The 27,688-nt window shown below is 31.2% G+C and overlaps 1 protein-coding gene across 5 annotated transcripts in view; it reads right to left on the reverse strand.

Annotated features, from left to right (window-relative positions):
* The window catches only part of LOC659070 (uncharacterized protein), a 172,058-nt gene that overhangs the window by 21,886 nt on the left and 122,484 nt on the right, over positions 1-27,688 (reverse strand). For all 5 annotated transcript variants that reach the window (XM_015984004.2, XM_015983994.2, XM_064357883.1 and 2 more), the window contains exons 2-3: positions 1,483-1,571; positions 1,357-1,392 (exon numbers count right to left, since the gene is read on the reverse strand). In XM_015984004.2, coding sequence (XP_015839490.1) covers positions 1,357-1,392; positions 1,483-1,571 — 125 coding nt within the window. The remainder of the gene's footprint in view (positions 1-1,356; positions 1,393-1,482; positions 1,572-27,688) is intronic.

Consider the following 27,688-nt stretch of genomic DNA (forward strand, 5'->3'; position numbering starts at 1 on the left):
TCACAAGTGGATCAAATTTACACTAACGTAAAAATAATCACATTTCCTAACTTTGAAAAACATTTCACGAAAGATATAAAAAACAAAAACAACAAAACACTGATCTTCAAAAAATTACTTTTTTCCTCCTTATTATTATTATATGTGATTATTATAAATTTAATGCTTCGGAATCAAAATGTAAAATAATAAAAATTATGTATCACATAGACTTTTTACTATAACTGTAAATTTAATTATTACGGCAATGATTTACAGAAATTATATAATTCATTCCAAAACTCTAAAAACTATTCAAAAACGTAATTACTTGCATATTTATAGCATTTTTCTTTGTAGTTTTTTCTTTTTCATATTTTCTATTAGTTTTAATTAGCAAAAGTATGCTGTCATTGCTTCTGCTTCATATATCGTATATAAGTACTATTTTAAAATAAAACCTTTCTTCATGTTTATCGATATTACGCTAAGAGTTTCGGTAAAGAAACCAAAGCAAAAAATTTAAAAGTACATAGAGGATAACAATTTTCCCAAAAAATCGTTTCGAAATTTTGAGAACCGCTGAACTAGAATTATAAAAATTAGCGTATATTTCAATATTATAGACTAAATAGCACAGGTAAATTAAATTCTTGGACCACTACGTTATTCTTCAATTTCAATTTGTGTTTTGTTATTAAATTTTAAGAAAAAAAAAAACAAAATTTTTTTTGGCGGGACCCGGATTCGAACCTCCCATACAAATGAATGTTAGCCACAATTTTGAATAATTCTTAAAAAGCCCATACGCCATCATCTTCGTTTTATTTAGTGAAAAAATTAATGGCTAATAAACTACCATAAGCCACATAGTGGCTCTCAACAGGTGGGTTAATAAAAATTTCTGAAAAAAGTTAGCACTTTTTTAGTGTTTTCTCATGGCATTTATAATTTTTCCTTAGCGATTATTATTTTCACTTTGAGTTTACTATTTTCATCTAGCGTTTTTTATTTTACCCAGCGTTTACACTTTATACTTAGCGTTTAATGAAAATTTATAGCGTTTAATTTTTTTACCAAAAAAATTCAGAGCTTCAAAAAACCTACGAGTAAAACATTAATTTAAAAAAAAAACTGAAAATTTGTGATGTTTTTAATTTGATTAAAGTGATCAAAAACTGTCTGACCCATCACTCAGCTCTCCGCTGTTATAAATTGAGTCCTCAAGACGGCGTCCTCGGATGATCGTAAAAAAATCGTGATGGTGATAAATAAACCAATTAATATTAGTACAACGTATCGAGATGCCAGCTGGATGATGAAAATAAAGTAAATAAAAACGATGAGGAGCGAAAAATATTAAATAAAATATAATACCGGAAAGCCGTTCTTGCCCGGCGCCCCAGCGGAACCCTAAGGGCAAATAAAAAAGAACAAAATCAGAATTGTTAGTGTGGTGTGCGAACGTTAAAGACGTGCTTGTAATTGTTAAGTGCGACTTACCGGAGGGCCGGCGTCTCCCACATCGCCCTTCTTGCCCTTCCTGCCGCGCTTCCCGGGCGGGCCGGGTGGGCCTGGGGGGCCTGGAGGGCCTGCAAAAGGAAAAATTACAGACGTTCGATCGGGTTGGAGTGAATCTAGACGGAATTGGATTAGGAGCGTGTTGTAGATGTGTCTCTGCGCTAGATAAGCACTTCATAACGCGATTGTGAAGATGAGATGATATTATTGTCCGTGTTGGGGTGAATATAAAACGGGGAATCACCCCGTGGCTTATTTGGAATGGAAATTGTTATTTACAAATGGATGAACGAATACTTTGTGATGTTGGCTTGAAACAACACGACGATAAATTAAATAGTGATGCGTCTCTAAATGCTGTTTGGTTAGGGGAAAGTTTCTTTTACAATTCTGTTTGAAGGAAAACAATCGGACGGTTTAAAATGTCGACGATTTTCGATGAAATTATTGATTGAGTCGAAGGAATAACATCTTTTCAGATTGCTTGTGGCGGAAGAAACAACAATAAAACGATAAACAAATCATTTTCCATTCCCGAAGCTATCACATTCAGACATAATTCATATTCAGGGTAACTTACCAACAATATTTTGTGTTTTTCTAAAAACCTGTTAAATATTTTATCGCACAGTTGTATTCCAACAAAGTGCGTAAAACATTCACTCCTCTTTGTTTGTTTGGAAGATTCGGTTCTTTTTGTGAGAATTCAATCAATAATAATTAATTACTAAACCACCTACATAGACACAGAGTGTTTTGTAAACACTTCCCAACTACAATCTTGGTTATCAATAATGCTTATTTTAATAAGAAATAGAGTTACGCTTAAGTAATTAACAGAACAAAGAAAAAACGAATTCATGTGTAATATTTAAAATAAAGCAATGTACTAAATTTTATTGTCCTTAAGAAATTAAGATTATAACAAAAACTCAAAATTCTCAGTCTTTGAAGTTCACGAAAAAGAAACTACGAGTTATATACAGAAATTAAAAAAAGTAAAGAAAAAACTAAAACCACTACAGAAAAAAATAGAAATGTTGTAGGTATACATATTCGGAAATAAAATTAACTAGACGCCCTCTGGTGATGACTTTTGAACTATGTCGAAAACAGTAAAGAAATTTTCGTAATGCCACATTTAACTGACATTTAATGAATTGTTCAATAATTTTGCGTGTATAGTGTTAATTACTTGCAATAGAAAGAATTACTTTAAAAGTACGTGGTAAATATAGGCGTTGACTTTGGTTCTGTAGTTTTTCGTGGTATAAAGTGTTTATTGTTGGAACTTGAAAGTGGATAAAAAGTGAAAAATATTTAAATTTTGATTACAAAGTGTTATCAAACAGCTGTCTAATTAAAGATTGTAAGTAACGGATCACAGCGAACACAAAGTTTGGCTCAAGAAACCAATAAATTAGTGAAGTGTTATGAATTTTAGGTTAGAATTTTCCACTAAAAAAATCATGAAATGCTGCGGTAAATCTACAAAACTACAATAAAGATTAACAACTGCTGATACATTTAAACGTAAATTATGCCAAAAGGTAGGCTTTTCAATGTCTTTGTAATAATTTTCCAATAAAGAAAGTGAACCAAACAGTCATTCGTTATTCGTGTTTTCCTCGTCATCTCTCATTTGTCAACATAAGTTTCTTGCATGAAAGATGCAATAATCATTTCGCATAGGCAATGTAATAATTGTGAAGCCCCAAAATTCGTACAACGCTCAAAATATCCGAATAAACATTTTCCCGCCATTTATGGTTACTGTTTTCGACCTAGCTCAGTGGCGCCCCCAACGGTAATTTTACTTCCGAATTGTACAACAAGAAAAACTTTGATTTTTTAATACAAAGTTACTTTCACTGGGTTGAAATAATGTTTTCTGTTAGTTAGAATTATTTTTTTTTAAATTACATTTTTCTTATTTTTCTTATGTATTCGAAATTCTGTTAAACTTGCAGAATATTGATCCACTTTTGTGAAAGATGTTGTCTAAAGTTGAAGGTGTTTTGAAAATCAAAACAAATATTCGGTCCTTCCTCTTTTTATTTTCATGATTGCTACACGTTTCGACCATTTATCAATAGGCCATCTTCAGGCATCAATTACACATTCATTTGTCTTATCTAGTCTTATTTATTTTGTTTTGTTTGTGTTAAACGTTAAACCATAAAATTTATGTAACAGAGGTGGCCTTGAAAAATACTATAGCCTACTGACTGCACCAATTAGGTTTGTGAAAAACGAGACTTGGTTTTGTAAAAAATATTAGAACTGGCGGTAAAACGATATTATCATATTTGATTTTTATAATTTGATTTTCAATAAAAACTAATTTATAAAAACAATTGATCCACTTTTGTGAAAGATGTTATTTAAAGGTGAAGTTGTTTTCAAAATCAAAACAAATATTCGTCCTTCCTCCTTTTATTTTCTTGATTGCTACACGTTTCGACCACTTATTATGAGGCCATCTTCAGGCATCAATTACGCGTTCATTTGTCTTATCTAGTCTTATTTATTTTGTTTTGTTTGTGTTAAACGTTAAACTATAAAATTTGTGTAACAAAAAAGGCCTTGGAAAATACTAAAGCCTACCGACTGCACCAATTAGGTTTGAAAACACCGAGACTTGGTTTTGTAAAAAAATATTAGAACTGGCGGTAAAACGATATTATCATATTTCATTTTGTATAATTTAATTTTCAATAAAAATTAATTTATAAAAACTATCGATCCACTTTTGTGAAAAGGTGAAGTTGTTTTCAAAATCAAAACAAATATTCGTCCTTCCTCCTTTTATTTTCATGATTGCTACACGTTTCGACCACTTTTCATGAGAACATCTTCAGGCATCAATTACACGTTCATTTGTCTTATCTACTCTTATCTATTTAGTTAAACTTAGAAAATACTAATGCCTACTGACTACACCAATTAGGTTTGTGAAAAACGTGACTTGGTTTTGTAAAAAATATTAGAACTGGCGACAAAACGATATTATCATATTTTATTTTGTATAATTATATTTTTAAAAAAATTAATTTATGAAAACTAGTTACGTATTTAATTTCATTACGTAATTCGTAATTTGCCGAGGTAATTTGATTTATTCGATTACTGTTATTTTAAATAAAGTTTTGCGAATAATTTTTCGATTTACGACAAAATTAGGAACAATTTTGTACGTATATATATATATATATATATATATATATATATATATATATATATTATGCGAGTTAAACAGTAATATTATATATATATATATATATATATATATATATATATATATAATATTACTGTTTAACTCGCATAATTTACAAAATTTATTTAGGCAAAGAATATGCTTGTTAAAAGAATCGGTCCTTACGTAAATAACAAAGTTTAGAGTACTTTAGACAAAACTCTAACGAGGTTTAATATTTTTTTGAACATCTTGTGGTACTTTCTGTTTGTCATTCCAATTCAATAAAAATGCAAACATTGTATTTTACCAGAGTTTATTTTTAATAACGTTGATGAAAATGTATTGTTGTTGATTATTGGATCTGTAATTGAAACTATAAATTACATTGCTAATAATTTTTTGAAAATATTATTATTATTATTATTATTATTATTACTATTATTATTATTCTTATTCTTCTTCTTCTTCTTCTTCTTCTTCTTCTTATTATTATTATTATTATTATTATTATTATTATTATTATTATTATTATTATTATTATTATTATAACAGTTAAAAATTTAACCACACAGAATTACATTGTCATGCAGATTACGTAAGTATGCAAAATTTCAATTCATTGGGGCATCGGGAACCCTTTCAAATGTGGCTCCAAAAATATGAAACAGACAGACAGACAACAAAGCAAGTTAAATATAAGCTTCTAATAAACAGTTTTAAATTGCTCAGAACAACATCTAAAGTTTTACAAATCTGTCTGTGTTTGCAATTTTTGTTTTTTTTTCGAAGTAGGAATGGCTTCTGTTTAATTTTTTTCTGCTGTTTTATTGAAAGCAAATAAAGCGAATTAGAACCTTAACTTTGTTTGAAAACGTGATTGATTCAAATTCAATGATTTATTGTATTTTTCAGGTCTGAATAATGATTTATATCTGTCTTTTTTTCCAAATAAGGTGGTGGTTAAATTCGCACTTTTAGTAAACTTTGGTTTGTGTTGAATGTTGAGTAAAAAATCCACCGAAAAATCAGTGTGAAAAATTGTTTTCCGGTTTTTCGACACATCGCCAATTTGAAAACTCGCATTAAACATTCAGTGAATTATTTCATATGGAATATTTGAAACAATACTCCAATGACACAAACCGAAATGATAATTAGCTCTAAACAATGCACTGTTTCGACTGTTTTAATTTACAACCGAGTAATAAATTCCCAGTGACAAATTTATTGATTATTTCACGTCACTCCCTCTTTTGTGAAAAGAATTTCGAAACGGTGGTCGTGATTTATTGCACACGCCGAATAATTTCATCTGCTTCCCACGGAAATTTCAACTGTCACACATGGATCCTATTTCTAAACCCCCGAAAAACTTTTAATTATACCGTCAACAAGTCTGCCAGTTTGTAGTTTTAACCCTCAAGGTAACGCAAAAAGCAATTAAGTTTTTCCACCCGTTCAAATCTCATTAAGTTTCGTCGAAGTTAATTTTCTTGGGAGTTTGTTCGAAACTTGGGAGCCATGAACTATTAAGTTGCTAATCGTTCATATTCATCGAACGTTCGTGGTTTTAGCACTTTTATACCGGGTGGTCTGACAATAAATAGAGCACACTGTATTTAACAAATTGCTCAAGAGGCGGTTTTATTCGAACTGGTCTTCGAATGGGACAGGTTTCGAGCGACACCTTTAATTAAGGGATTATTCAGGCGGCATTTGCTGTGTTGTCGACAAGAATTTTCTCTGATACACTCGCACATTAATAAGCTAGGTATCGATTTGGTGGAGAATGTTGCATGTACGAAGAAATATCGATGATTTGATTAAATTTTCAACTTGTAATAATGGATATGCATGGAGCCCCATATTGAATTTTTAATAAGGAAAGTTGGAATTTCGTCTGGACCCTTTCTACTCGTAATTTTTTATTCATATCTGACATACAAGTTTGTACCAAGTTTCGGTGAAGGTTTGGCGATAATGGAGCTATGAATTATACAACCAAAAGAGCCCAAAGGGTTATCTAAAGTTATTTAAAAAAATAACCCCTTCAATCCTTCGCCAAATAATATCTGTACTAACTGATTGTAACAAATAAATTTGGTAGAACATGCTCTAAAGGGTATTCCAAGCTACAGTGGAACTTCAAAAATTCAAAAAAAAAAGAAAAAAAAACTAGGCGCAAAGTACGAATGTCAGAGAAAAAAGTTCGACTTATTAGAAAGAAAAACTGCTGTCGAAAAATAAAATCGAGTTATCGAAGATCTACTTAACAATGTTCTACTGTAGTTTTGTTATCTATATACAATAATAATAACTGAAATACTGTGAAAGTAAAGAGATAAAATAATAATAATAATAATAATAACAATAATAATAATAATAATAATAATAAACGCCTTTATTAAAAAGAACTGAAAAGGCGGAGTTTAGATAATGCTACTCTACTCAACTTTTCTCAAAACAATTGTAAAAAGAGTTAGACAACAATTTAAACAGTTAATATAAACGCCTTATAGTGCTTTTTCTTAGTTTAAAATTAATCAAAAATTGCAGATGTAAAAAAAATTAAAATGATGTTTTTTGCTTTGTTCGACGGTTTGACACGATTACATATATACTATTAGATTTTTTTTTTTATATTTTTAAATAAAACAAAACGAAAAATCATCAAATATATTTTCTTTTGCCTTTTGTAACACGATTTTTAAACAGATACCCAATAATACTAAAAAATAAACTAAAACTTTTGTATTTTCACAAACTTTCTATAGAGCCACTCAAAAATTAGCAAATTGAATTTAAAAAAAATAGGCAAAAATATCAAAAGCTTTAAACAAGTGAAAAAATAAAAACATCAAAAAATATCTTTCAGGATATCAGAAAAATAAGTTATGAATTGTTACTATCGTCTTTTTTTGGTTAGTAAAGCACGATTTTGAGCTAAATAGACCAAAAAAATTATTGCATTAGGTATTCACTGTAATGTAACTGCGATAAATAACGGAAGAATAGCATATTTATGTAGAAAATAGACAAAAAATAAAAAATCCAAGGGCCGGTTTATAGAAAGCTTTGTTAAAGTGTAAATCGTTGTTCCTTAGTCAAAAATTTTGTTATTACTTTAATCTTCTTCGATGTTTTAGTAACATTTCTTTACCCACAAAAATTATTTAAAAAAAATTTGTTAAAAAATCACTAAAATAAAGTCGAAAGAGATGTTATTTTGGCTTTTTTTGTCAGGTCAGGTCAGGTCAGGTCAGCAATCTTTTAGCAACATTATTTTACCCAGAAAGAGAATTATTTCGAAAATTTTCGTTAAAAAATCACTAAAACAAAGCCGTAAGAGGTGTTATTTTGGCTTTTTAAGATCAGGTCAGGTCAGGTCAAGTCAGGAATCTTTAAGCAACATTTTTTCACCCAGAAAGAAAATTATTTCGGAAATTTTCGTTAAAAAATCACTAAAACAAAGTCGTAAGAGGTGTTATTTTGGCTTTTCTTGGTCAGGTCAGATCAGGTCAGGTCAGGAATCGTTTAGCAACATTCTTTTACCCAGTAAGAAAATTATTACTAAAATTTTCGTTAAAAAATCACTAAAACAAAGTCGTAAGAGGTGTTATTTTAACTTTTTTTGGTCAGGTCAGGTCAGGAATCTTTTAGCAACATTTTTTTACCCAGAAAAAAAATTATTTCGGAAATATTTGTTAAAAAATCACTAAAACAAAGTCGTAAGAGGTGTGATTTTGGCTTTTTTTGGTCAGGTGAGGACAGAATAGCATATTAATGTTGAAAATAGGCAAAAAATTAAAAATCCAAGAGGCGGTTTATAGAAAGCTTTGTTAAAGTTTAAATCGTTGTTCCTTAGTCAAGAATTTTGTTATTATTTTAATCTTCTTCGATGTTTTAGCAACATTTTTTTACACAAAAAAAATTATTTCGAAAAATTTCGTTAAAAAATCACTAAAATAAAAATAAAGTCGTAAGAGATGTTATTTTGGCTTTTTTTGGTCACGTCACGTCAGGTCAGGTCAGGTCAGGAATCGTTTAGCAAAATTTTTTTTACCCAGAAATAAAATTATTTCGGAAATTTTCGTTAAAAAATCACTAAAATAAAGTCGTAAGAAGTGTTATTTTAAATTTTTTTGGTCAGGTCAGGTCAGGTCAGGTCAGGAATCTTTTAGCAACATTTTTTTTACCCAGAAATAAAATTATTTCGGAAATTTTCGTTAAAACATCACTAAAATAAAGTCGTAAGAAGTGTTATTTTAACTTTTTTTGGTCAGGTCAGGTCAGGTCAGGTCAGGAATCTTTTAGCAACATTTTTTTTACCCAGAAATAAAATTATTTCGGAAATTTTCGTTAAAAAATCACTAAAATAAAGTCGTAAGAAGTGTTATTTTGGCTTTTTTTGGTCAGGTCAGGTCAGGTCAGGTCAAGAATCTTTTAGCAACATTTTTTTTACCCAGAAAGAAAATTATTTCGGAAATTTTCGTTAAAAAATCACTAAAACAAAGTCGTAAGAAGTGTTATTTTAACTTTTTTTGGTCAGGTCAGGTCAGGAATCTTTAAGCAACATTTTTTCAACCAGAAAATAAATTATTTCGAAAATTTTCGTTAAAAAAATCACTAAAACAAAGTCGTCAGAGGTGTTATTTTGGCTTTTTTTGATCAGGTCAAACCAAGATCAGATCAGGAATCTTTCAGCAACATTTTTTCACCCAGAAAAAGAATTATTTCGGAAATTTTCGTTAAAAAATCACTAAAACAAAGTCGTAAAAGGTTTTATTTTGGCTTTCTTGGTCAGGTCAAGTCAGGTCAAGTCAGAAATCTTTTAGCAACATTTTTTCAACCAGAAAGAGAATTATTTCGGAAATTTTCGTTAAAAAATCACTAAAATAAAGTCGCAAGAGATGTTATTTTTGGCTTTTTTGGAAAGGTCAGGTCAGGTCAGGTCAGGTCAGGAATCTTTTACCAATATTTTTTCACCCAGAAAGAGAATTATTTCAAAAATTTTCGTTAAAAAAGCACTAAAACAAAGTCGTAAGAGGTGTTATTTTTGCTTTTTTTGGTCACTAAAGCACTTTTTTTGTTAAAATTTTTGTTTTTCGCAATTTTTTGTCAAAATAGGCACAAAAATCACTGAATTAACATAATTTTTGTTTTTTTTTGAAAACTTCGAGAAATCAGTGTCACCAGCGTTTCTAATAATGTTATCTGAAATATTGGTTTATTGTCCATTAGCAAGTACTTTTTTATTATTATTATTATTATTATTATTATTATTATTATTATTATTACTATTATTATTATTATTATTATTATTATTATTATTATTATTATTATTATTATTATTATTATTATTATTATTATTATTATTATTATTATTATTATTATTATTATTATTATTATTGAATACTTGGAATAGCCTGCATACGGTGTAGTTTTTTTTACCGCAAAGTGCCGCAAAATAAACTAGATACTAAGGACTGTGTATTTGTTGTGACAAATGTGGCAGAAAGCCGCTTTTTCCCGAACTTTTTAGGTCCTGTAAGTCACTGTTGGCGGTAATAAGGCCAGAAGGATAAGCCGAAGCAAAATGTGCGTGGTGTGGGCGTGGTAGATTTACGCGTCAGTCGTCGCTGACGTTTCAGACTAGCCAAACATTACGACGTGTACAGCACTCGACCCCTTGTAGCTCCAAACAGTTAACTTTCCGTCCGTGTTTTATTGCCTCCAGGTTTATGGCTGAAGTTGCACCTCCACCATAAAGTACAACGGCCAGTAATGAAGCTTTAAGTACAACCGGAAAAGCTGTAATTTCGATTCTCCAACTTTTGTTTCTTGTAAATGAATTTCCGGTAGTTATGTGGAAGAGGGTCACTTTGTAGAGCGAATTTTTTGAGTGGTGGATTGGTGGAAATTGAGTGTCCGAGTTGTTGACGCCGACGATAAATTACTTTGGCGTTGATGACCGATCATTAAGTTCAAAGTGCCGGAAAATAACCCTCTTTGTCGTTACGGAGATTTATTTTTGATTAAATGCTTTATGACAGCAGGAAACCCCTATGTGTGCATTTTCACTAAACTCATTATGACTCAATTTGTTGGATGTCGGACACCACCACCAGCTTCTACTCTATTCAATTTTTAGGCCATTATGAAAAATGAGAGGATTATCTCGGTGGTAAAGTACTGGCAGCAAGTTGGAGCATAAACGAGCCGAGGTTTCTTACTTTGTGGTAAAAATAGCAATGTTTTATGTGCATAAAAAAGCATTTCGAATATTTGGTGCTTTATGAATATGTACGTCAAATTTAATTAATACTGGCTTTCACAGATTTATTTATAAAAATGTCAATACATATTTACTGAATTCAAACTATTCGTTTTAACTTTGTGTTTAACAAAAGCACATAGCGTCATGCGATCACTTATCAAAAGTGTATTATTCCATTATTATTTCATATTTTTGTATGTGTTTTATAAAAACTGGAAATGTTGGAAATGTTGATATTCAAATTATATTCCACATTTTTGAAAAAAAAAGTTATTTGTCTTCATAACATGAGATATTTTTTATTTGTTTCTCCTCTTAGTTATCATAGTGATGAACATGAAATAAGTTGAAACTACGGATACCTAACGGTTAGGATATGAAACCTTTCCGTTGGCAATAGGTCCGTTAATGCAGCCAGAGGGCGCAGTAGTTCCATTACTGTCTAAGTTTTCAGAGCAATTTAATTTAAACAATGGTTGTATTTGTATAACAAGTTAACAAAAAAATATAGACCAACAGAGCATTAAATTTTTAATAGTAGGACATAAATATAATGCAAAAATTTTATCGTAAACTATGTTTAAAAAAAATTTAACTTGTATTAATTTGAATTCTGCTCCATATTTTTCAAAACGCTGCAAATACGGTTAAAGATACAAAAAAAATGTTAGGAACAAAGTTGTAGAGAATTAAATTTTCTATAAAAAAGTCCGCGAGACCATATTTTTATCTTGAGCGGTTTAGGCCCCAAAGTCGTTCAAAGACGCTCAAGCGACGGATTTGCTTCATTTTGTAGGTGGTCGAGTATTGAAGTTAATTTATAACTAAACCGTTGAAGATATAAATATGGTGTCGCGGACTTTTTTGTAGAAAATTTAATTCTCTACAACTTTGTTCCTTGCACTTTTTTTGTATTTTCAACCATATTCGCAATGTTCACAAAAATATAAGCTGGCACGCAAATTCTTAATTCTAAGCGATAATTCTTTGCGCACCGTCGCATATTTATGAAAACGCTGGGAATACGGTTGAAGATATAAAAAAAGTGTGAAGAACAAAGTTGTAGAGAATTAAATTTCCTACAAAAAAGTCCAAAAGACCATATTCGTATCTTCAACCATTTAGGCCCCAAAGTCGTCCAAAAACGCTCAAGCGACGGATTTGCTTCATTTTGTAGGTGGTCAAGTATTGAAGCTAATTTATACCTAAACCGTTGAAGATAGAAATATGGTGTCGCGGACTTTTTTGTAGAAAATCTAATTCTCTACAACTTTGTTCCTTGCACTTTTTTTGTATCTTCAACCGTATTTGCAATGTTCACAAAAAAATAAGATGGAACGCAAATTCTTAATTCTAATCGATAATTCTTTGCGCACCTTCGTATATTTATCAAAATTCTGGGAATACGGTTGAAGATATAAAAAAAGTGTAAAGAACAAAGTTGTATTGTAGAGAATTAAATTACCTACAAAAAAGTTCAAAAGACCATATCCCTATCTTCAACCATTTAGACCCCAAAGTCGTTCAAAGACGCTCAAGCGACGGATTTGCTTCATTTTGTAGGTGCTCGAAAATTGAAGTTAATTTATACCTAAACCGTTGAAGATAGAAATATGGTGTCGCGGACTTTTTTGTAGAAAATTGAATTCTCTACAACATTGTTCTTTACACTTTTTTTGTATCTTCAACCGTATTTACAATGTTCACAAAAAATAAGATGGAACGCAAATTCCTAATTCAAAGCGATAATTTTTTGCGCACCTCCGCATATTTATCAAAACGCTGGGAATACGGTTAAAGATATAAAAAAAGTGTGAAGAACAAAGTTGTAGAGAATTAAATTTCCTACAATAAAGTCCAGAAGACCATATCCCTATCGTCAACCATTTAGGTCCTAAAGTCGTTCAAAAACGCTCAAGCGACAGATTTAAGAAAAAAATATATTAACTGGAGCCTGAGGATTCAGCAAAAAATTATAATTCGGAGTAGGTAATTAAATCTTTTATTTGTGAACAATTACAACTTTTTTTAAGAGTGTTCTCCAACTGAGGGCGGAACAAACAAAATTTTACTTTCTATTTTCAAGATTCGAGAAAAGGGACAAAAACTTAGAGAGTAAAAATTTGCGTTCTTTGCCTTCGGGCCACTTGAGAAATACTTGCTAGTACTAGTAATAAAGTGTACTAGTAGATGTCAGAGCTTTTCAGCTTTGAAATCCCGGATTTAAATTTTGTAAATAAGTCGGCTTTTCCGTGAAATATTAATATGAACTAAAACAAGCCACACACGATTTATCTTTCCATAAACTCGACTTTTATGCGCCAATAAATAAAAACGAAAATGGCGCAGGCCATAAAAATAAAACAGATACAAAATATCGCCCCGAAGACGATAAAAGCTTACAATTTCCCAAATCTGCCAACGACACGATCTGAAAATTAATGAACCCCTGAAAAAAATCGCCTTTCTAATTGCAAACCCTGTCTGAAAATCCTCCGGAATGCACACTCATTTGAATTCAGCGGCTGCAAAGAGGCCATTTGTAGTCACTTAATTAATTAAAAGCTCCGACCTTGGGCATCGCTTTGTCCGCCGAAGAAAGTATTTCGAGTATTCGTATGACTGTAATTATTCTTCGTTGACGGTGATGGAGTGGCCGATTCGCGGCCCGAATTTCATTCGGACGACGCATTAAAATGAGGACTACACTCGATCCAATTAGGTTTTTACGGAGCCGGGGCATATATCACGATAAGCCACTATCGATGGTGAGTTTTATTGGCTGTAAACGCCCACGCGAGTGGAACATCACGTCTTTATTCGGAGATAGAGAGGAGAGTTTGTAATTTTTTTCGGCCGATAAGGAAATCCCCGCTCAACGCGAGATTTTAGGTCGGATTAGGCCACAAGTGACAATAAGCCAACAAAGAGCAATGCATAAATTATTGCGTAACTGTGTAACTGTAAATCAGTTTACATTTCGAGCTCAATTAGTTCCTTCGTTCATTATTACGTTATGTAAATATTTGATGGGTGCAGAGGATTGAATAGTGAGTAGGTGCAAACTTGCTCCTGGAAAAAATCATTCTTCGAAATGACATAAATACACAAATACAAATAAATCACTTTCTCTATGATCGGCCCTTTGTCAAATAATTAATTCAGTTTTCAAATTCTATTTTGTGATTACTTAGAGAGTTAGGTAGCTCTAGCAAAGTTTTAGGAACTTTTATATGATTTTAAAAACCTCTGTGCCCCTTAGAAATGCAAAAAATTCAGTTGGTTCGATTTTAAAAAAGCAATAACTATTAGATGTAACACTATTAAATTTATTTATTATTATTGGAAAGCTCTATTATACTAGTTTATTTATTTTCTTTTACCCGGAGAGAATTTATACTGATTTTGTTTTCTGTTTAGTCCCCAATCAATGGTCCCTAAATTCAGTGCAGTTCTAAACCCAATTAAAGTATTGAAAGTTCTAACAAGAATATTTATCTAAAAAAAATCTGTTGAATGGAAATATTTTCAATATGGAGGTATTTCCGGTTTACGAGAAGTCGCTACCATTTTTTTTTATTTTCGGAGAAAGTATCAACAAAATTTTATTTTTTCATTTTCCCAATTACGGCAAAACTGTTCGAAAAAGTGAAACTATTTTAATTTCATCTTACGTAAAATGATGCGGGAAATAGATCAGTTGTAAAAAATCGCCAAATTCCCAATAGTTTTTCAATTATAACTGTTTCAAAATTTTGCCCAAATTTTCTTTTATGAGCAATTTGCGGGAAAACTATTAGTAACTTTCGTATAGCGAGTGTTCATGTACCAATTTAGACGAAAAAGTGGTTAACTTTTGATAATTTCTTGTCTGAAAACCAGAAAATGGTTTACTCTGGCCGAAAACACAGTTTACAGATGATACTTTGCATAGAAATGAAAAAACGCTTATAGAATGCACAAAAACATAAAACAAATTTTTAAAATTTTCGATTTTTCGAAGAAAGTATTAACAATTTTATAATTTTTTTTTATTTTCCAAATTACGGCAAAACTATTCGAAAAATTGAAATTATTTTGATTTTATCTGGGAATCGACTGGCGCCAAGAAAATTGCCAAATTCCCAATATTAACATAACTCCATAAAGTTTATTATCTCTGGAAAGCTCTTTCAATTATCTATCTTTTTCAGAAAAGACCATTGTTCTCCGACTAATAGTTTTCTCGCAAATTGCCCATAAAAGCAAAAATAAGTAAAATTTAAAAAATTCATAACTAAAAAACTGTTAGGAATTTGGCGGTTCTCTTAACGCCAGTCGATTTCCTGAATTATTTTGCATAATACAAAATCAAAAAAGATTCACTTTTTCAAATGGTTTTGTCGTAATTAAAAAAATAATAAAAACATAAATCTTGTTAATACTTTCTCCAAAAAATTAAAAATGTAAACAATAAATTTGCTAAAACCTACTTTATTTTATAGATTTTAATTTGCTCTATACGATGGAATAAACCATTTTGCTCTAAGTTTTACACTTTCGCCGCAATTGTTCTATTTTTCCTTGAGATTTTATCGATATGCGGCAATCGAAACATTTATCATTCAATAACTCCCGAACTATTAGAGATAACCATATAAAGCTTACCATTTTTTGAAAGCCCTTTTGCTTGCCTATTGTTTTCAAAAAAGATAATTGTTCTCGGACTAATAGTTTTCTCGCAAATTGCTCATAAAAGCAAAAAATAAGTAAGATTCAAAAAAATTCATAACCAAAAATCTGTTTGCAATTTGGCGATTCTCTTGACGCCAGTCGATTTTCTGAATTATTTTACATAATACAGAATCAAAATAGATCCACTTTTTCAAATGGTTTTGCCGCAATTGAAAAAATAAGAAAAACATAAATTTTGTAAATATTTTCAAAATTCAAAATTTTGAAAAAGAATATGCTAAAACCTGTTTTATTATATAAATTTTGATCTGCTCTTTACTATGGAACAAATCGTTTTGCTCTAAATCTTATAGTTTCGCCGCTATTGATTAATAATTCGTTGAGATTTTTGTCCATATGTGGTACTCAGAACATTTAGCAATAACTCCCAAACTATTAGAGATAACCATATGAAGCTACTATTTTTTGAAAGCTCCTTTAATTGTCTACCTCTTCCAAAAAAAATTATTGATCTCCGATTAATAATTTTCTCGCAAATTGCTTATAAATGCGAAAATAAGCAAAATTAATATATATATAATAATATATACCGGGTGCTCAAAAATCGGCGCACCAACTCAATGGAGTGTGGTAAAGAATTGCTTACATATAATAGTAAAAATAGTAAAAAAATTCTTTGCATTAAAGTTATTGATAAATAACGAATTTTAAAAAAATGATATGTGGCAACGTTGTCTAACAGTCGTGATCGCAATAGCATTTGATCAACAATAAAAATAAATTGTTTTTGAAACGGTTTCCTAGGAAATCATTCCCAGTGTTGGCACATCTACAAACTGTGATTTTTTTGATAAATTTTAATTTTTTTAAATTAAAAAAACTTCTAAAGTCTGATGGGAAATTTAAAAATAGTTATTCATCGTTGTGTTAGGGAACGATTTCTTAGTGTGAAACATTAAAACATTAAAAAATAATAAAAACTGAAAAAGTTAACAAAATAAGTCTGTAGCTCAAGATTTTTTAAAATATAACCTTAAGAATTTTTTAAAGATTTTTCCCGTGATCTACACATGCTTCTCAACAACGTACCACTGAGTTGGTGCGCCAGTTTTTGAGCATCCTGTATATATAAGTATATATAAGTGTATATATATAAAGATAAAGTGAAAATAGTTCCACTTTTTTGAATAGTATTGCCGCAACTGCGAAAAAAAGTATTAATACTTTCTCCGCAAAATTCAAAATTTTGAGAAAAAAAAATTGCTAAAACCCATTATACCTAAATTTAGCCGTTTAAAAAATATCCAGGATTTAAAAAAAATTAGAATTTACAAACTCCAAAATCTTAACGTTATTTTTAAACACCTTATAGGTAAAATAAAAAAATCATGACTAAAAAACCATTGAGATTTTTGCAATTTTCTCAACGCCAGTCGCTCCCCGGACTATTTTACAATGTTTACGTCAAAGTAGTTTTTTTTTCAACAGATTTGGCGCAATTAAGAAAATAAAAGTATTGAATTTCTGTTAAAATGCACCAAAAACGGTTTGTTCCAGCGAATTCTACGATTTATTGTACGTATTACACAAAATTTGTGCCTAAAATTGAAGTGGGTATTTCACTTAGTATCCCCCACTTGTATTATGCTGGTAGGGTATGAATAAATAAAGCTGTCCCTTGTTCCTTTTCCGCTCTTTGACCTTTCATTGTCCTTTCCCTGCATCAGCATCAAGTCCCAAATGAAAAATGCCCCTGTCCCCCTAATCCCGTATCGAAAAATACCGCATAGAAGTAACCTTTTATCACTTTCTCGATCAAGTCCGAACTCTGCATATAGATTACTCAAACGTTCCGCCAGAGGTAAGCCATCGACATCTAAATAAATCATCAACAGAAGCCGCCGCCGCCGCCGCTCCCGGCCAAAACATTTCCCAATCCTCCACTCAATCGTGCCCTCTTTCCAACTTTTAATAATACGATTTCCCGAAACCGAATTACTAACATAATTACAACCACCGCGAACGTTTTAATAAACCAACTTTGGGATATTTTCAATCCCTCGCGCCATTTCCTATCAGTTTTGAGTGCGGAAATTGAATCTGGCGCTTAACGAGCGATTAACACGCAATATGTTGGCGCGGGTGTTGATTTGAAGTGCACATTTTTGCGAACTTTGTCGAAGAGTTTCGTAATAATGGCTTTCGCTTTTGATTGAAGATTTTATAGCGCTTTTATGACTCGAACTAATTAATAGGCGAAGTTGGTGCTTTGGCTTGTGAAAAGCTGGGTAATGACTATAATATTGTCCGGGAGGATTAATCATGTCCGAGCGCTGAAAAATTAAACACAAACATACACCTGGCTGGTTACATAAATTAGCCGTCGGAAAAATCGAAAGCATTGTTTATCAGTGTGTGGGGTCTTTGCGATATGTTAATCTGGAGCCGAGTTGGTTATTAAAATTTCGTTACGGCTGTGGCGTAATTTCGGATTAATTCCAGTATTAGAGAGTGAGGAATCTGCAGACGTTTATTGGAATTGTTTCTCGATTGAATTTGTGCACTGCACTGAGTCTTTGGAGAATTGTTAAAGAGGATAAGACAGTCGTGACTTGCACGAGGTAATTACATCAACGACGATGCCTGATTTGGAAGTTTCGTTGTTTCGATTGAACTTTTCTATTCTGAAGAGGTATAACCTCTTAGTGAATGGGAAAGATATGAGCTGCTGTCTACATACTCGTACTTCAAGCCTTTGATAAATTATTTCTTCCTTTATATTCAAAAGCTCTACTTTTGCGTTAGACATACTTTTTTTTATAAAAATACATCCATCATACACCCACAAACCCCTAACCAAATACTACTGGAAGCGAATCAATTTTTATTTATTCGCTATGTATTTGTGTAATTATGACCAAAAACTGGATTTTGTATAATATGTAAACAAAGTGTATTTTTTTGTTTCATGATTTTTATTTTTTAATGTGCTTAAACGCTTAAAAACCCACAAAAACAAAAAAAATTTTCAAAATTTTGAATTTTTCGGCAAAACTATTCGAAAAAATGGAACTATTTCAATTAAATCTTATGAAAAATTATCCTGGGAATCAATTGGTGCCTAGAAAATTAACAAATTCCCAATGCAAAGATAACTCCATGAAGCTTATTATCTTTGGAAAGCTTTTCTAATTATCAATCTTTTTCAAGAAAGATCATTGTTCTCCGATTAATAGTTTTCTCGCAAATAGCTAATAAAAGCAAAAAAAATATAAAAAAATTATAACTGAAAAACTGTTTGGCGGTTGTCTTGACGCCAATCGATTTCCTGAATTATTTTACATATAACACAGACAAAATAGTTCTACTTTTTCAAATAGTTTTGCCGTAATTGAAAAAATACGAAAAACATTAATTTTGTGAATACTTTTTCAGAAAAAAATCAAAATTTTGAACAAGAAATTGCAAAAACCTATTTTATTCTATAGATTTTGATCTGCTTTTTACGATGGAACAAACCGTTTAGCTCTAAGTCTTAAAGTTTCGCCTTAATTATATTTTTCGTTGAGATTTTTGTCGATATGCAGTACTCAGAACATTTATCATGCAATAACTCCCAAACTATTAGAGATAACCATATGAAACTTACTATTCTTTGAAAGCAATTTTCATTGCCTATTTTTTTCAAAAAAGATTTTTGTTCTCCGACTAATGGTTTTCTCGCAAATTGCTCATAAAAGCAAAAATAAATAAAATAAAAAAAATTATAACTGAAAAAACTGTTAGAAATTTGGCGGTTGTCTTGACGCCAATGGATTTCCTGAATTATTTTACATATAACATAGTCAAAATAGTTCTACTTTTTCAAATAGTTTTGCCGTAATTAAAAAAATACAAAAAATATAAATTTTGTTAATACATTTTCAGAAAAAATTGTAATTTTTAACAAGAAATTGGAAAAACCTATTTTATTGTATAGATTTTGATCTGCTCTTTACGATGGAACAAACCGTTTAGCTCTAAGTCTTAAAGTTTCGCCGAAATTGTTATATTTTTCGTTGAGATTTTTGTCGATATGCAGTACTCAGAACATTTATCATGCAATAACTCCCGAACTTTTAGAGATAACCTTATGACACTTACTATTCCTTGAAAGCAATTTTCATTGTCTATTTTTTTCAAAAAAAAAATATTGTTCTCCAATTAATAGTTTTCTCACAAATTGTTCATAAATGCAAAAATAGGTAAAACTAAAAAAATATATAATTAAAAATTTGTCGATTTTCTTAAAACCAATCGATTTCCCGGATCATTTTACATAAGGTAAAGTAAAAATAGTTCCACTTTTTTGAATAGTTTTGCTGTAATTGGAAAAAAATTGTTAATATTTTCTACGCAAAATTCAAAATTTTAAGAAAAAAAATGCTAAAACCTATAACAACGGAAAGTTTTGACTTTCTTAATGTATTTTCTATTTTCTTTTTCTCCTCTTCGCTGACTCTTTTTTTACGTTTGATTTATAAAAGTGTTTGATTTAAATAATCTCTAATTATAAACGTGAACACCCATGTTAATTCGTTTTTAATTTTTTAATTTTAGTTTTCTTTCTTTCCAATATTTCCAGAGAAGCTTTTTACTTCTCTATTTCTTATTTTCAGATATTCAAGTATTTTTTTCTCTTGTTTTACACACAGTCCCATTAAAACGCATTTTTCTTTTTACAATTCGCCCCATGGGTCCGAATTTTTCCACATCACGTTTCCAATTACACGTCCATCTTTACGTGACTCAAATTCAAGTTAATGGTGACAATTTGTTCTAATTACCTCAGATTCGTTTCATACCCACTCAGCCCATGGTACAGGTTTTAATACATGGAGTACCAATTAGGGACCACCCATGTGAGCACCCTGTACCACGCTATCGAATCCAGACATTCACTATTCCTGCAGAGTGCAGACCGAATTCATCACTGATACACTTGACAGCTGACACCGATGGTTTACAAATGACCGGTAAATTGTTGCCTTGTCAAATTTGTCAGGAATTTGGTAAACAATCACGATTTATGGACTCTGATAAGCAGGAAGGGTCAATGTCATTATTCCGAGCATCTCATTAATAAAGACCAGGTTTTAGGAAACTTTCCTAACCCGCAATTTTCGAATTAAAAGCATGATTATTTCAAATTTTTCAATTGTAAGTCCAATATTTTATTTGTACTCCAGTGTCTAAGTTTTTTACGAGTAGCATTTCAGTTTTCAGTCTCTTATTAGTGCTGTATTGGTTTTTAATTCAGAATCTAATGTTTCAATTTATTAGTGTTTTTTTTCAGTTTTATATTAATGTATTACTTATAGTTTCTTAATTGTCCATATTTTGTATTCATTTCATCATTTTTTTAGTATTTTCGTTGCCTCATTGTCTTATAATTTTAGTTTTCCAATTGCTTAACATTCTTACTTTGCAGTCCTATAACAGTTTAATTATCACTGTTATCCGTCATTTAGAATTTTAATCTCTAAATTTTTTTTTTTTTTTTGAATACCAGTTTGTATACCAGTTCGAAAAACATATGACTCGTTCGGATTTTTAATACCATAACTTGTTTTTGATTATTTTAAAAATATATAATTTTTAAATGTTTTACTGTTAACTTATAATTGTTTGGTGACAAAAAAATACAACATCAATTTTTTAATTAATTTTAAATGTGTAAATTTTGAATCATGTTTTATTCATTTTTTCGTGTGATTATTATGTTTTTGACTATTACATGGCAAAAAATCCTACTTCCGAAAGTCCTAAACAATACAGAGTGGTACTTTCGCAGATATTTTAACACAAACTTTTTAAATAAATCAACATTACAAACTATATAATTGCAATAATTCACCTAAAACGCAAATACATTCAGTTCAAAAGTCGGCGAATTAGCTCGAAAAAACATTTTACTCCACTTTTTTTCAATTTAATTCTCTAATTTTTCACCAGATTTCATCAAAAGATACCGGGCGTATAAGTTGATTCTACAATTTTAAAATTGTTTTTACCTTTTTTGTGACTTTCAGCACGTTTTTGACCAAAAATAGACACAATTTCTTCAAAAATCACCAAATTTGTGTATTTTCTAGTCAAAAATAGTGAACGTGCGCAAATCCTACTGAACTCGCAGTGGCCATGATTTTTATTAACAATGTTTTTCGGAACTTTACTAAACAAACTCAATTAACTAAAAATTTTTAGAGATAAATTAAATATTTTCGTTTATTTTTTTTATAATTTAAGAAGTAACTCATCTAAGGATTCAAAGCTAAAGTTTAAAGTTATGTTTCACCTTTACGTTCATCTCTTTTTCTTTAAAAACAAAAGGTATTTTCCCTTTATTAGAATATGCTCTTACGTTTACTATTTGGCGCCTTGACAACTTTTACCTTTTGCGGCATTATTTTCTAATTTCTGTCAGTTTTATGCTCCGCTTTACGTTTATACGTCTATGTGTTCTCTCATCTCTGATTTTTGTTTACGTGTCGTTTCACTTACCTTTTCTAAACTTTTTTTCATAGAAAAATTGTTACCCTGATCCGGGTTCGAACACCCGACCCCCCTGGTAGTAAGTGGCGCTTATACCACTGAGCCACCAGGCCCCAGGTACTGCCCGTGTTTTGCAGATATTTTAACACAAACTTTTTAATAAATCAACATTACAAACTATACAATGTTTAATTTATTGAAACCAAATATTTTACTATCCACGTACTCTATGAAATGAATTAGAGTTACAGTCCTTAAATAATGACTGTGAAAAAAATTAATAGCGTTTTCAAGTAACTGCGATTAATTACTTAACAACAACGGTTATTACTATTATTAAAGCAATAAAACGGTCACAAATCCGCTGTCACAGTAATCCCGTCTCGAATTTCCATTAAATGCAAATGTCTTGTCTTAGTTGGGTGTGTCTTTGACCGTAGAGCAGCTCCAAGTTGACGCCCTTTACTAGTTGTGCTTCTAAAGAGGTTCCCACAATCGCGTCTTCGTCACCCTACACCGATAAATCCCCGTTTCTGTAAATGTGTCTGCACAAGATTAGATTTCGGAGGGACCGCAGCGAATTTGTCAAGTTGATCCCGCACGGCGCCACATACGGACCGCTTCTTTGACGGCTTGAAGGGGTGACACCACTTCTAATATCTATGCAAATCGCAGCACAAGTGCGATATTTTATACAACGTTTCACGTTTAGATTGCTTTTACTCGAAAATTACATTATAAAACAATTTGCAAGTGCGCGAGGGAATTGGACGGTCAATTTAATTTGGGATTTGCTGAGACAAAGGGTTTTTTGACTCGGGCGCCGGTAATGGAGTAGTGAATGAAGTGCAAATAGTAATTGCTAAATGAAATATTCAGAATGATGTTTGGGTTGATAAAAGGCTTGGATAATACAAGGCAAACAGAGAGAAAGACGATGTAAATGAATGAAAGCTACAAAATATCTGGAGGCGGACGACCGTAGGCGGATCTTTTTTCAACGGCAGATTATATCATACCAGCGGTATTTTCCCTTTTTAGGCATTTATCCTTTTGGAAACCTTTGCTGTATTTGTAATCTGATAAAAATGGGGTGGAAGGTTAATTTTCAATTTTGTGCGAAATTGTTCCACGGTTGTGTTTGAAATAAATCAATTATGTTTGTGTCAATTTAAAATGAGACCTTTATCGCAAACATTTCGGCTTTGTTGAACAATTTATTTCATAACGCAGTGCTTCTTTAATTCGAAATTTAATTACGTCCACAGAAACCTCAAATCAGTCGTTCTGAAGAGACTAAATTTCTTTTTCATTATTGCCAAAGGGTACTGGCTTTGCTAATGAAATAGAAATATACAGTGCGGAATTTTTAATTTTTAATTTTTGTAAAAATTCCAGAAACCGGTCGCTTTTTGTTTTTTTTTTTGACCATCATTTAGTGGATATAGTTTTTGTTTATCTGCTGTCAAAATTGCACAGCCATCTATAACTTTTTTTTTAATGGAACGGTACGTCATGTGTCACCTCATGTGAAAGAGCATTTTGCAAGGAATACAACGCACTCATTGTTTTCTAAATATTTTCAAAGCCTATGCGATAAAAAATGAAAACCAATTCTTATTGAAATTAGGCAAATCACACTAGAAATGTTGCAAAATGTTAGAAATTGATGCTACTATCGTTATGTTATTTCCCAGGAGAGGAACGGTGCCCATTTTGAACAATTTTTGCATCAAATAATATTCAACTTATAAAATTGGCTTTTATTTTTTTATCACGTATGCTTTGAAAAATTTAAAAAAACAAATAGTGCGTTGTAATGCTTGCGAAAAGAGCTTTCATACGAGATGCCACTTGACATACCATTACATTTGAAAAAAAAAGTTAGAGGTGGCTGTGCATTTCTGACAACAGATAAACAAAAACTAAATGCACCAAATAGTAGGCATGGAAAAATAAAAATTAACCTGTTTCGGGATTTTTTACCAAAATCGCCTAAATCAAAAAACAGGTCGCTTTTTGTTTTTTCTTGTCCGTCATTTAGTGCATGCGGTTTTTGTTTATCTGTTTTCAAAAATGCCCAGCCACCTCTGATTTTTTTTTCAAATGTAACGGTATATCAAGTGTCACCTCATGTGAAAGAGCACTTTGCAAGGAATACAACGCACTCTTTGTTTTCTAAATATTTTCAAAGCCTACGCGATAAAAAAATGAAAACCAATTCTTATAAGTTGAAATTAGGCAAATCACACTAGAAATGTTGCAAAATGTTAGAAATTCATGCTACTACCGTTATATTATTTCCCAGGAGAGGAACGGTGCCCATTTTGAACAATTGTTGCATTAATTAATGTTAACCTTATAAAATTGGTTTTTATTTTTTTATCACGTAGGCTTTGAAAAAATTCAAAAAACAAATAGTGCGTTGTAATGCTTGCGAAAAGGGATTTAATACGAGGTGCCACTTGACATACCATTACATTTGAAAAAAAAAGTTAGAGGTGGCTGTGCATTTCTGACAACAGATAAACAAAAACCATATACACCAAATAGTAGGCAAGGAAAAATAAAAATTGACCAGTTTCGGGATTTTTTACCAAAATCGCCTGAATCAAAGTTATGAATTTTATTCCAGTTAAAAATCCACGCTGTACAATAAAATAGAAAGTGTTCCGCTCAAATAAATTAATTACTTATGCACCTGAAATTTTGTAATTTTTTCAAAAAGTAAATAGTTTAAGAAAAAAACGCTTTGTCCCATCCTCTTTATTCACATGATATGTGCAAATAAACAAGCAAATAAAGCACAAACTCGCTTTCATCACTCCATTTCCATTTTTTTTTTCATTTTTGCAATTAGAAACCCACAAAATCAAACAGTTCCCAATCGACCGTTTCCAAACACCAAACTTCCACAACTCTGACCAATAAACTCGGCAATTAGAGTTGACCGTAAGCAGTGGCAGACCGCCGATCCTCTGGTGGTTGCTGAAAAGAGCCCTAGACGATCGCACAATAAGCCTTTTGATCTTTGCTGTTGCACTGATTGCCTTGATAAGTTGATTGCCGACCCTCGTCCTCATGTCACCGTGTTTTCCATCCACAGGATGCATTAATTCGCTTCGAAGATTATGTTCCGACGATAATGAGCCCTCAGTGTAAATGATCCGACACACGAGCACGACTTTTTCAAGCCTTGTTGAGACAAATCATAAATTAAACAAAAAAACTGCTCAGACGAACTGTGGCTTCAAGTTACCAGTAAGCACACGGAGATAGATCTAATGCTTTTTTAACGTTACAACAGTTAATATACCAATATAATATAACATATAACATTTAAAATAATTCTTTTTGGATTTGGTAGTCAAAAGCTCGAAGAGTCTTCTAAAATATTCAAGACTGACAACAGTCAAATTGCAAGGCTACTATGATTTTTTGAAAATGATGATTAAAAAATGATTATAAAACAGTTTTTTCAAATGGAATTACCCTGTTTTTTAGTGGTAATCAAAAGAACATCATTTTTTATGCAAATTTATGTTAACATCTTCTATATCTATCTCTTACAGTTTTTGAAACAATCGCAAAAAATAGAATTTTGGCTCATTATTTTCATTTTTAATCAAGTAAACTTTTGAAAAATACGATACAATTGTGCTATTAATTAAAAGAAATGTTCTATTTGTTCACCATTTTTATTCAAAAAGTTCAAAATTCGATAGCAGACTGACTTAAGTTACTGTACATAATTCACTAAGTTATAATAAATTATAATTAAATATTATTGTTTTATTGCTTATTCGATAATGAACCAGCTAAAAACTAAATAAAATATTGAAGTTTGACAATTGTCAACCATTTTACAAGGTCTACTTGATTAACTATGAATATTACGAAAAACAATCCGTTTTTTGTGATTTTTTTCAAAAACTGTAAGAGATAGGTATAGAACGTATTAATAAAAGTCACCATAAATATCAATATTTTTTCGATTGCCGTTAAGAAAACAGGTCGTTCCATTTGAAAAAACTGAGTTACAGCAGTTTTTTAAAAACCATTTTGAAAAAATCATACTAGCCATGAATTTTGACAGTTTACAATTTCGAGAATTCTAGAAAACTCTTCAAACCTTCGGTTATCGAATGCAAAAAAACTTATTCACTTATAGCAAAGAGTTCAAGGGCTGTCATATCTTAGATAAACCCTTGCAAATAAAAAACAAAAAATTGACATATGTCAAAAACTATGACAGATAAGTAACAACTACTTGGGCAAATTTTATTTAGCTTGAGAAGATAAATTCAAATATGCAATAAAAATGTGTGGTTACTATTTAAAATCTCAAAGTTGGCGTCAATTTTTGGAACTATCAGAAGCTCAGCCATTTTGGAAATAATCTAGTGTAACTCAAAATGGTCGCTTTAAATCGTATATAAAATTTTAAAGCTCTGGCGATATCAAAAGTTAAAAAAATTTCTAAAGTAAGCACTAAAAGAATCACCCTGTATAGTAAATAACTACGCTTGCATCTATTTTTGACATATAAAACTAATTAAAAAAAAAACAAAAAACCAGCTAAAAGCAGTCTTTTCAAATAAAGACTTAGAAAAACCTTTTGAAAACGTCGCTGGTGGACGTTGATTATTGGTTTTATATTTTCTACAATTTAACGTTATATTCTTGCGTTACAAAATAGTTTAAATAATTACTAAAAGAACGTTAATTTTTTACGTTACAAATAACGTTATTTCCGTGGACATTTTTACGTTTATTGAAGTATAAAAGTAACGTTTTTGCAACGTGTCTTTTTTACGTTATTTTTACGTTTACTGGGTTTGTGTTCCACGATTTTTTCCCCGTCCCCATTACTTATGGAATCGACTAATCGTTTCACGCCTCTCCCATCCTTCTAAATTGCGCCGAAAATAATTAATAAGCGGCAACAGATGCCGGGAATCGAGCTATATTTTGGGTATGAAAAATTCACATCGTCCAGATACAATACAAGAGAAACGCCTGATTTATTCAGATGTGGTCATAGATAGTGGAGATTTACGAGGAGCAGTAGACGAAACTAGTCAACTGCAAACATGGATAACTTCCATATGATTTGTCGTCTCGGACCGGGAGGTTGTTGTAAATCACGCCGATATTAGGAAACGGAATAAAATTTGTATTGGTTTAGCGCCCACAGAGAGGCACTGTTAAGGCATCAATGTGGGTTACGACTAATGAGCAGTGAAAACAGCTTAATAGACGGCAGATGATAAATCGTGGCTCGAACCGGAGAATTGAGGTGTTAAAACTGGTAGATAATTCATTTGAGGAACTAGTCCAGCGCCCACAGATGCTGGGAAAAGTGACAAAGTCGTTACAGCGGACACGAAATTTCGACACTGTTCCCTTTGGCTGAACAAAATTTTTTTGACCAGGTTTGTGATGGAAAGATGCACGCTATGGAGTCTATAAATTTATAAATTTCAAACTTGGCGTCAATTTTT

Source organism: Tribolium castaneum, chromosome 7 (assembly GCF_031307605.1).
Source record: "Tribolium castaneum strain GA2 chromosome 7, icTriCast1.1, whole genome shotgun sequence".
Taxonomy (NCBI): Eukaryota; Metazoa; Arthropoda; class Insecta; order Coleoptera; family Tenebrionidae; genus Tribolium; species Tribolium castaneum.